Source organism: Manacus candei, unplaced genomic scaffold (assembly GCF_025592945.1).
Source record: "Manacus candei isolate 608988 ecotype Guabito, Panama unplaced genomic scaffold, ASM2559294v1 h1tg000048l, whole genome shotgun sequence".
NCBI classification, from domain to species: Eukaryota; Metazoa; Chordata; class Aves; order Passeriformes; family Pipridae; genus Manacus; species Manacus candei.
The window spans coordinates 7,978,787-7,989,846 of NW_026138096.1; the positions used below are offsets into that span (position 1 = coordinate 7,978,787).

At 49.8% G+C, this 11,060-nt stretch overlaps 1 protein-coding gene across 4 annotated transcripts in view; it reads right to left on the reverse strand.

Annotated features, from left to right (window-relative positions):
* FGFR3 (fibroblast growth factor receptor 3) overlaps positions 1–10,040 on the reverse strand; it is a 55,765-nt gene extending 45,725 nt beyond the window's left edge. For all 4 annotated transcript variants that reach the window (XM_051798563.1, XM_051798562.1, XM_051798561.1 and 1 more), the window contains exon 1: positions 9,831–10,040. In XM_051798563.1, the coding sequence (XP_051654523.1) occupies positions 9,831–10,005 (175 nt within the window). In that variant the 5' untranslated portion in view covers positions 10,006–10,040. The remainder of the gene's footprint in view (positions 1–9,830) is intronic.
* Positions 10,041–11,060: the final 1,020 nt, after the last annotated feature.

Genomic DNA, 11,060 nt, shown 5'->3' on the forward strand with positions numbered 1-11,060 from the left:
CCAGTACATCTCAATAACACTTTCCAGGCATTATTTTCCTTTTTAAATGGGCAGATCACAGAGCATTTCTGTGGTAGGAGGCTTCATGTTTGTGTTTCCTTTGCCTCCTAGTTCAAATAATGGCAATACTAATTGAACCACTGAGCAAAAGAAAATTGAGTGTGACGCTTTAGTAAATACTCTGAGGGTTCCCATTTGCTCCTGCAGCTCTCTGCTCTATCTGGAACAAGGGCAAGAGATGGTGCCGCTGCCAAGATGCCCCAACTCTGATACCCAAATCTGAAATAAAGTATCTGTAACACATTGTCTACTCTGCATGTACTTAAAACTCCACAGTATTTACAGCATTTTTACTGTATCCCAGCTAGCATGGCAGCTGGGGATGCAGAAGGGTGGTTTTACCCAGTATCTTCAAGGCTAATGCCACAACCCCGAGTAGCCACTTACACCCTTCTTCCCAAGCCGAGGGAACCAGGAGCCCGGAAAGCCTGAAATGTATTTTTTATGCTTAATTACAGATTTCAAGTGCCTGACGCAGGGCTCTCACTCATTATGTTTTGACACTGATGGCTTTGGGCTGAGATAGAACAAATGCTTTGCGCTCGCTCATCACTCACTACATCCACCAGTGTGGTGAACGTAACTCAAAGGAAGGTGGGTGATGGATTTGTAGCAACTTTGGGCAGGGATGCAGAGAGGACACCATCTGCTGCTTCTTACTTGTTTTGCCCCCCCCCCCTCCTTTCTGTAATTAATCAATTCACAAATCAGGAGACAGAGTCTTCTTGCTGTCTCCTCTTGCGATCACCCCTGCGAGGCAAAGGCTAAGGACACGGCAGGGTGGCTGCAAGGTCTAAGTGCTGCCTGCGGAGCACGGAGCAGCATTCCAGCCAGTCAGTGGGAGCACTGGGTTCCCAGCCCTGTGGCTCGTCCCACTCAGGGGCCTCTCAGGGCCCAACACACCACATGCTGGAAGAAAGAGGCTTTCTGAATTTTCTTTGGAAAAAAAAAAACTAATGCTTTCGCAGAAAGCTGTGAAATCATGCATAACACACCGGCTGTAAAAAGTTAAAGCATTTTTAATTTTTTTTCCCCCCAACTGCATTCAGCTCATCTCTTCCTAGGTTGGAACTAGGTGATCTTTAAGGTCCCTTCCAGCCCAAACCATGATTCTGTGGTTCTAATTTATGTACCTCCATTTACCAGACCCCCTCACTTCTGCATGAATTCCCAGCTTATTAACATAACTATTTAAACTGGACATGTTTTCTTAAACATTCTTCTTTCATAAACTGCCAAGTGACAGTTGTTTACTGTCAACAAGCCTGGGTACTCCAAGACAGGGAGAATAATGTCCTTTCAAAAGGCAGACATATCGGCTACCAAAGGAAGATTAAAATCTGGTGTTTTTCTTTTCTCCCTCCTCAAAAATGCTTTATTCGTACAGATACTCATGATACAGATCAGGAGAGATGGTACTATGCCTAATTCCAATCATTCTTTTAATTAAAGACAGGCTCATGGAGGATTTATCTTCACTTGCACATGCTAGTTGTCAGGGCACACTCAGAACTCCCTAATCTTCCCACTGCAACTGGTTTTTCCTCTTCACTTTTAGCTGTGATACCCCCACCTCCCAAGGCACATCTCGGCTCATCTCACACAGATCCTGCTACTGGCTAGAAACAAAACGCTTGCCTGGGGGAATCTACAGAGAGAAGTTAAAAAAAAATTTAAACAAAAATGAAATCACCGGTTGGTTCAGGTCCTACAGTCTCCGAGCAAGCCGCTGAAGTATTTTGCTGGGAGGGAATTGCTTGCACTTGAGTCTTGCACATGAAAGTAGGGATATAAAAGAAAAAAACCTCCAAAAACCAAGCCCTGTGTATGGGAAAACTTTCCCCGGAACTCTGTCTGCCCACGAAGTGCCAGGAAAGGTCCTCTGCCGGCTCCTGTTCGGTGCAGAGTCCCGGGGCTCAGCGCTTGTCCCCCAGCCCCGGCTCGCCCGCAGACCCCCGCGGGGGATTATTAACACTTTCCCCGGCGCATTGTGCGGCTCGCAGCTATTATTAGCGCTGGGGCTAATGCCGGCCGACACTGATACAATGGCAACGAGGATGGGGCATGAGGGGACGGGACGGCGGCGGGACTGCGGATCGACTCCACGCGGACCCGCGACAGTCAGGGGGACCCGGGTGGTGACCACCACTGCCGCCTCTGGTGCTCGCGTTGGGGTTGTCGCTGGCTCGCATCAAAGCTGCAGTTACAAAAAGCAAGATGGGAAGTGAAGGTCTGTGTTACAGCCAGTTAGAGAGGAATGGGAGGTCACGGAAAGCCAGCTCCAGCGATCCCCACCCCCAAACCGGGAGCCCTTTTACTCGCCAGAGTTTCCTCTGCTTGTTAAAATGTTTGGGTCATTAGAAAACTTTCCAAACAATCCCTGCTTATGCTAAATAGCTGCTCCCACCACGATCTGTGAAGGGCTTCAGCCTGCTCTCTTGGAAATCAATGGGGGCTTTTTTTGCCTAGGATTCAATAGGCGCAAGATCAGGACCTCATTATTATTTTTACAGGACTACAAGCAGCAGAGAATGGCGAAACCCCTAAAGAAAGCAATGACCCTCAGAACGGGGAGCCAAATTCATGATGAAGGATCTTTACAAGCTCTGTCAAGCATCAAAATAAAATTAAAAATCCAGTTCTTGGGAGCTTTTCAGTTTTTTGACAGGGAAAGCGTAAGGTTGAGAAAGGCTGGCCTCATCATTTGGATCCACGGACATCTCCCGTAGCTCCCTTTTACTCAAAAGAAAAGCCTTCATAGATGTGTATTTTACCTTCCCCAGGGGGAGTGAGCAAGAGGGGACGAGCTGTCAGTTCAGGGTGATGCCAGTTACCCTGTGGTACCCCATGGAACAGAAACACCTTCCGGGGTTCACACGACCTCCTCTGCCACACTCCACAATGAAACCCCCCAGTAAGTCTTCTCTGCAGAGCCACCACCAGCAACACAAGAGGACCAGAAGGCTCCAGGGACATGGGTCCTGCTACAAGGACCATGCCTGCACCCTGTCTTCACAGAGGCCAGGTGTCACCTGCCTTTTGTGAGAGGAGCCCCAGAGATGCTCCTGTCCTTGGCACCCTCCTTGGAGCTCTCCAACAGTCAAGGTCTGCACTTCTTGCCTGTTACTTTACATCACTCCTCCCTCTTGGCATCAGCAGGAACTCACCTACGCACCACATAACCACCACAAGGTTTGGCCCCTAAGCAATACCCAGCTATTTTGCTGACTCCCCTCTACCCAACTCACACCAGGTCAAGTCCAAAATGCTTCAAATCCATTACTTCTGAGTACCAGTCCAACTCCTATAAACTAGCAGTAATCTGTCTCCAAGGCTTTACTGATTTAACTACATCAGCTGAACTAATTTAGTGAGTTTCCTTGCAAACAGCGCAAGATAGTTCAGTGCAATCAAGACACTACTACAAAACACTCCACTTTCCAGGGCAAAAGCACTAGATGAAGATAAGCTGATGAACACTTTTATCAGTTATCAAGAAGCAGCAGTTGGGAATGCACCCTTGAAAGTTTCTGACGTGCCATGGTGCACTATCATTGTCTGTTCCCTAGAAGCCTTACACTCAAGGAACATAGCGATGGCTTGGCTTCTTCAGCGAAAAGAGGAGAAAAAACCCCAAACTGACATGCTGCCATGTGTCATCGTGACATTTGCAGATACTTCAGCAGCTCAGAGTACTAGCCCTGGGTGCAAACAACAGTGTTGGGGTCCTGGGGCTGTGGCGTTCCCAGGGAAGAGCCTTCGGCACACAGGGCACCCTGCAGAGCTGAGCCTGCTCCCAGAGAGATCCTGGGCTGCGTCCTTTCCTCACCCGAAAACTTGGAACCCTTCTCACTTGAGTCATTAATTCTTTTAACCCCTCGCAACCTGCAGAAATGGCACAACCCCAAAATCTCACTGATGCTAAACATGTAAGCACATGGCAATTGTTTTGCATACAGTTCTGCGTGATAAAGAAATCTGCTTCCAAGTTTTAATAGAACCTTTTTATTTAACCAACTCATTATCTTCCCCTGCTCTCCGGATTTGAGAAAGCAAGGCCAGCACACCAGACCTATCTCCCCTTCTGCAACAAATACCACCCCTTTTTTAGATGAATACGTCTGAAACTGAAGCAGTTGCTGGAGAAATGTTTTCTTACTTGACTGTGCTGCTATTCTTCAAAAATAGCACTGCTACATTGTGAAACCTGAGTGTCATAGCAAAAAAAAAAAAATTGATTTAACTACCTCCTGCCTAGTTCCTATCCACCTGAGCACAACAACCCCTGATAGCCTATCAGAATAATAGTGCTGGTTTACGTCTGATTACCTTTCACATTTTAACTATTAAGTTTACTAAAGGTTTTACTCAGCCCATATCTCACAATTCTTGTTTGCTTTTGATACTGCAGAAACTTCCTGGTCATTCAAGCCACGGAGCAGATACTTTAGGGGTAAGCAGATCAGGAACACTGTATTCACCACAGGAATAAAAGCCCTTCTTCACACATACAGGGCTTTAAGTCATATCTATGGCACTTGGCAACCTGAGCTGTCAGCATATGAGAAAGGGGACACTGGAGGAGTCAACTCTACTTCAGAGAAAAAGTGTATTTTTTTTACAAGATCACCAGATAAACAGCCAAAAGAAGGGCAAATGCTAAACTGATAAGCTATGTAGGAGGCCGAGGAAAAAAAAATCTGGGTGTAACAAGGTATTTTCAGGTGCTTTTGGCATTGTAGGCATCTTCTGACATGGCTGTAGCCCAGTGTTTGCTTAGAGGTGCTTTCAGATTTACTCCTCTAATAGCCCAGGCTGCCCACTGTCACATACCATGAACAGCTGTGCTGAACCACTGTACCATTTGCTGCAAAAAAAAAGGTGAATTTTAGCAGCCACCATCCTCTCTGGCAAAAAGCCTGGTACACGGAGAATGAAGGTTATTTCTAACCACTATTAAAAGAGATGAAATGGCAAACACTGAAGCAGCTACTTCAAACCACTCCTTTGAATGGCTTGGAGGATGCTGAGTCAGCGGACAAATTCAAGTTTGGGGGATTTTTTAAGGGTCAGAAAAAAGAGAAGAAATGGGTATGCAGAGCCAGACAAAGTCCCAGAACACATGAAAAAAGAAAAATACATTCAAACAGGGAAACAGAATAAATGTAAAGTCAGTTTCATTGTTTATCTATCAGGTTCAGCCAAGCTGCGAAAAACTTGTCAAACTGGGAAGGGAATGTCAATCGTATTTTCAACAGAAATATCCAAATTTGTTACACTCCCGCTGGGTCTACCTTATATATAGTAAATATTGCAAAAGCTGAACTATGATGATAACACAGCCAATTCTCCATGAAGCCTTGCAGCTCATGCTCAGGCTCCTGCACTGAATCCTATGCACTTCAATGACCAGCCAGAAAAAACCCACCAGCAGGCCATGCCCTAACCCTAGCTAAAACTAAGGTTCAGCAAACGCCTTCAGTCACAGCTCTTCGTGCCAGCTGATAGACCACTGTCAGAAACACATTGGTCCGATGCTTTTGCAAACAGAAATTTTATTGACTGTTCAGAAACCAGGCTGATTCCCTATATTTTAGGGTCTCATAAGTGAATAGCAGATGGACACAGCAAGTGTTCAGGGAGGACAGCTTTCTAAGCATGTAGTTGGATATCAAAGTTCGCTTTTATTGACCATATTTTAAAAGGAGAAGTTTTGTTTCTCAGCCTTGGGGGGGGGGGGGAGAAAGGAACCTCCTCCAGCTTTACAAAAAATTTCAGCTTTATCCAGGCAACAGACTGGGTCCCACTGGATAGAAATGGTCCAGAAACAGTGGGAATGCCGCAATGAAAACTTCTTCAGTTTTCACCTAACTTCAAAACCCACTCTCAGTCAGGCTTCAGGAGAGGTACGCTTTCCCAAACAGCACTGAAGGTCTTTTGGAGGGAGTCATACAAGTTAACATGCCACTCAGAGTAGCTTACTTTAATTACATGATTTAATTAGCAGATCAACACTTTGCTACACAATTTTCAGATTTACTTTTATCACATTCCCTACTCAGCAGTTGCTAATAAAGTCTTAATTAAAAGAAAAAAATCCTCAGATTTAATTGGAGTGACCCCTGTCAACATGCATAGAAGACCCGATGTTATACAGCTAGTATTGAATACACTGAGTCCATCTCTGCACTGGAACAGACTTTCTAGTTCGCTATTTGCTAGGTAAGAAATAGATTTTTTAAAAAAAGAAGCCATATTTCATCATCTTTACTTGTGTCCTCTTATTTTATTGCTTAGTAAAATATTTCTAGTCTCGACATTGAAGACTTCATTAGCTTTTTTAGCGTGCTGCTCATGAGAACAAATGGATCAGCTTTTGATCTCAAAACTATCTCTTACCGCTGGCCCCACTGAACCTAAAATATTTCTGGTCTAGGGCACAAAGTAAGCAGCACCATCAACATATGAGAGACTCTTTGTAGAGGGTTTGAACGCATAAACCCCAAGGCCAGCTCCAGGAACAGCCAGTGCCATTTGGCACTCACTTCAATACCCTTATAATTTCAGGATGAACTTTGAAACGCTCAAATACGCAAAGCAGAGCGACACAGATCACAGTACCCTACACCTTGGACCCCTTGCTGGGCACGGGCTGAAAGGCCACAAGAACCCGGATGCCATCAGCTGCACAGAAAACACCTCAACCAGCGAATGACCAGTTCTTTCCAACCAAAAAAGTCTCAGGAATTGGTACATGCCGTCCCACTCAATTTAAGCAAAATCCCAAAACGGCCCTTCTTCTGTTCTTCTGGACTAGAAAACTGCCTGTGCAGTATTAACTCTGGGTGACAATTCCACTCCGGTGCTGAACAAGGAAACTTCGGCTCTCGCTCCTGACAGATTGACTCTCCCTCCCCTCCCCTTCCTCCACAAACCTGATCAAACATTAGCAGCTCTCTATACAACTCTTTCAATGCATGCAGACAGCTTCAGCAGCTAACTAGTGCAACACAAATCCTAAAAAGCCCAGAAATTGCCTTTTTCGCATATACCCCACACAGACACACACACACACAAACCGGCTACAGGAGACAGGCTGGTTATCAGAAGTTTTTAAAAGTGAAATGCTGCTGTTTCAGTTGGTCTGCTCTCTAAGAAAACAGCCAGTGTTACTTGACATTCACAAATCGTACGAAGTAATATCTTTATCTGAATACTAATGCAAATTGGACGGGCTTTTTTATATTGATGTCTATTCTGTGGCTGCTGAATAGAGTGACCGCATGCTCAAGGCTGCAAAGGAGTTCACTGACCTCCCTAATCATCTCTGTCATAGCCGCTGAATGACATACACATTCAATCCTGCCTCGCCTCTCTACTTTCATTCATAAAAAAAAAAAAGAAAAAAAAAAGAAGGAGGGGGAAATTTGACATTGTTCTTCCTGCAGCAGCCCCAAGAACGGGAGAGAAGAGAAACTCAGCCCAGATGAGGCCCCTGGTGTTTTTAGTTTAGCTTCTATTCAGCAACAGCCCCGCCATCTGCCTCCTTCCTGCCAACAGCCGAACACCTCCCTGCGGAGATGTTAAAACCTGCACCCCCTCCACCTCTGCTAATAGCCAGTATTCATATTAGCAAACATACACATACCTCGAGAATGCCTCCCTTCAATGTGTGTTTTATGTAGCTGAGTATAGGCACAAAGCAGTAGCTGTTATAGCCTTCACAGCCCCGTGTGGAGAATTAGATCACTGGGGAAAAATCCTTCCAAGCCCCTTTATGGAAAATAAGGCCTTAGACTGTAAATGCAAAGCCCAGCGAACAACAACCCTCAGTAATGAGCCAATACCCCATGGCCCATTTGACTAGGAGAAAGAATTTGCTTTTTACCATTCAATTCAAAAAGACTGAAAAAGTAAAATGTGTTTTACTTGGCTCTGAAGGTTTATATTCTTTACAGTTTCTTTTGCACAACCTTTTCCCCCCAGGTCGGACAGGCAGTGGGTGCCCTCATGGTCACAGAGCCACTGGCTTTGGCACAGAGCTGGGCAAGCAGCACCGGCTTCATGCTTCCCCACGCACATGGATGGTGGTGGGAGAGCCACTGGTGCTGTAAAGTCCTCTCTGCCCTTGCAGTCCCCATCCATGGGAGCTTTCGACAGCTCATAGTGATGGGGCAACTCTTGGGAGACTTCGCTAGGTGTTGGGGTTGACCGCCCAGGTTCAGGGACAAATCCCACTCCCAGGGAACACAGTGGGGGTTGGCAGTGACACCTCTGCTTTGGAGAAAGCTGTCCTAGTGGTAAGAGTGCCTGTCCCGAGGATTTCCACTGGAGGCCCTGGAGATCACAACCCACCGCTCAGCTCACAGTCAGCTCAGCTCACAGTCATCGCTGGAGGGATGTTTCCCTCTGTGTGACCTCTGAGTACGCCACTTCCCACGATTCCAACAGCATCCCAAAGCTTTAACTTGCAAAAGTGTCTTAGAGCACGGGAAGGGTTTAGCACCACTTCAACACGTCATCAACCCCAGCTACAGGCTGAAGGTGTGGGTGGAAGCCCAGGGACCACCGAGGCAGCCACCGAAGTTGCTCCTCGCCCCCATGTGCCTGAAGTGACAGCACCAATACATACTTCAGGCTAAAACAGAGAGAACTGGGGACACTTCGCTTCTGTCACTCCCAACCAGCACAGGCTGCCCGCTGCCTCCCGCACACCGACCTCATCTGCTCTGACCACGTCCCTGCGATGTTGCCCCATAAATCAATTCTTTTGGCTGTGAAAAATGAGCCAAACGAGTTACACTAAGAATCTGGTGTTTTATTAGGACTTTCTTGAAAACAAAACCAACCCCCGGTGTGATTTATAGCTTTAACCAAAAGGGGTATGAAAGTAATGCCCCCACCCCCCAGCCTTCACGAAGTCCATTTATTCCCCTGTCACTTTTTTGGCAAACAGGCTTCAAACCCTTTCCTGAACAATGGAAACTTTCTGCCGGGTCCATGCAAGCCCGAGGACAGGGGGTTGCGAGGGGGCTCCCTTCCATTAAAGAGCTTTGAAAAATAAACAGGGACTCAGGTAGCAGCTGAGGCGGATCAGAGAGGCACGATGTTTCAAACCCGCTGTATATTATTTCGAAAGAAAAAAAAAAAAGAAATAGAAAAAACCTCAAAAAACAGCTTTTGTCCGACGTGTTAACTTTTTTTCACTTGCAGCTGCGGCGCTGCCACTCGGGGGGAGATCATCACCGGCTTCCCCGAAATTCAGCTCTCTTCTCAGCACAGCCGCTTGTTCAGCTGCGACCCAGCGTGTGCCTACCCGGAGCTGTCGCAACTCCACTTTTGATCCCAAAACGTATATATAAATGAACTTTCCTTACTTTTCCCACCCGAACACAGAGCAGTCAGAGCATTTCCGACGCGCGCCTAAGATGCGCCGCTACACACACGCACGGAGGCATCTTCCCTTCCCAACCGCTGTTACACACGGGGTGTAACACTGAGAGAGGGCTCCTGGCAGTCAGGGGATCCTCTTAAAAGCAGTTTGTCCCTCCTGGGCGCCTCCCCGTCTCCCCGGAGCCACGGCAAGGTTGGAACCACACCGTCCCGCTGCCACCGCCCCGCGTTCCTAACTCCCGCTCCACAGCCGGCTCCGGCGGTCTCCATCCATCCGCCCCCCTCCGCTAGCTTAGGGAAGAGGACTCGTAGAGCCCTCGCACATCCCGCCGGAGCCGTGCCCCCGGAGCACGTGTGCGCGGCCGCGCAAGCCTTACCTGCCGGCTGCCCGCCGCTCCTCGCCGCCGCCTTGCCGCCGCCCCGCCGCGCCGCCGGCATCCCGCCGACGGCCGCCGCCAGGCACAGGCACCAGACGGAGCCCCAGGCCGCCCGCATGCCTCCGGAGCGGCGCCGGGGCAGCGCGGCCGCCGCCGCACCGCCCGCCTCAGACATCCCCCGGCCGCCGCATCGCTGCCGCCGCTCACCGCTCCGCTCCGCCGCCGCGCTGCCGGGAGAGGGAGAGAGGCGCTCAGCGCGGGGAAGGAGGACGAGGGACCCCCCTCCCGCCCGCCGGTGCCCACGCGGAGGGGGGAACAAGAAAAAAAATGATAGTAAAAAGGCGGAAAAAAAAAAGAGTGGTGGGGGCAGTAAAAAAGTGAAGGGGGCCGCGCCAAGCCCGGTGCCGAGCGGCGGCGGGGCGCCCTACCTGCGCAAGCCCCGCGGCCGGCCGCGCACCGCGCATCGAGCGAGGGAGGGACGGAGCGCCCGCGGGAGCCGCCGCCGCCGCCCGCCCGCCCGCCGCCGCGGCGCTCCTGCGTCTGCTCGGCGCGGAGCGGGCGCGGAGCGGGGCGGCCGCGATGTCCCCGCCCGCCGGGCCGGGCCGCCCGCCCCGTCCCCGCCGCCCCGCCCCGCCCCGCCGCCGCCGCCGCCGCGGGGGGCCGCGCCCGCCCCGCTCCGCGCCCGGCCCCGGGGCTGCGCGGGGGGGACGGGGGGTGCCGCTGCTCGAGGCCGCTCCCACCGGGCCCCCGGGGTGGAGCGGGCGCCCGCTTCCCAGAGGCGTGAGGTTGAAGTTGGCTCAGCGCTCCCGTGACGGGTCCTGAGCGGCACCGTGCGCCGCGACACGCAACAGCGTGTCCCCTTATCCTGCCTCTGGAACAGCGCATTTTCTGGAAAGAGGGGCTGAAACGGCAGTCCCCCCGTGGGTCGGGAGCAGCTCTGTGCGTGCGGCACTTCGGGTCAGCCTGGGACTTGCACAGCAAATGGCCCAGGCACCCATTCCCCCTGCAGGGCTGCCACGCTGTACCCCGAAGTGAAGCCATCCTCTTCGAGCACCCTGATTTCACCCACCCACACTCATCACCACTGACGAGAGTAATCAAAGCCTCCATGCGACTCTGCGTGTTTGCTGCTGCCAACTGGACTTGCTCTTTGTTAATAAAGTCTGATTAAATGTATCTAGTTACATTTACAATTACGATTACAACAATCTAGTCACTATCATAGTAATG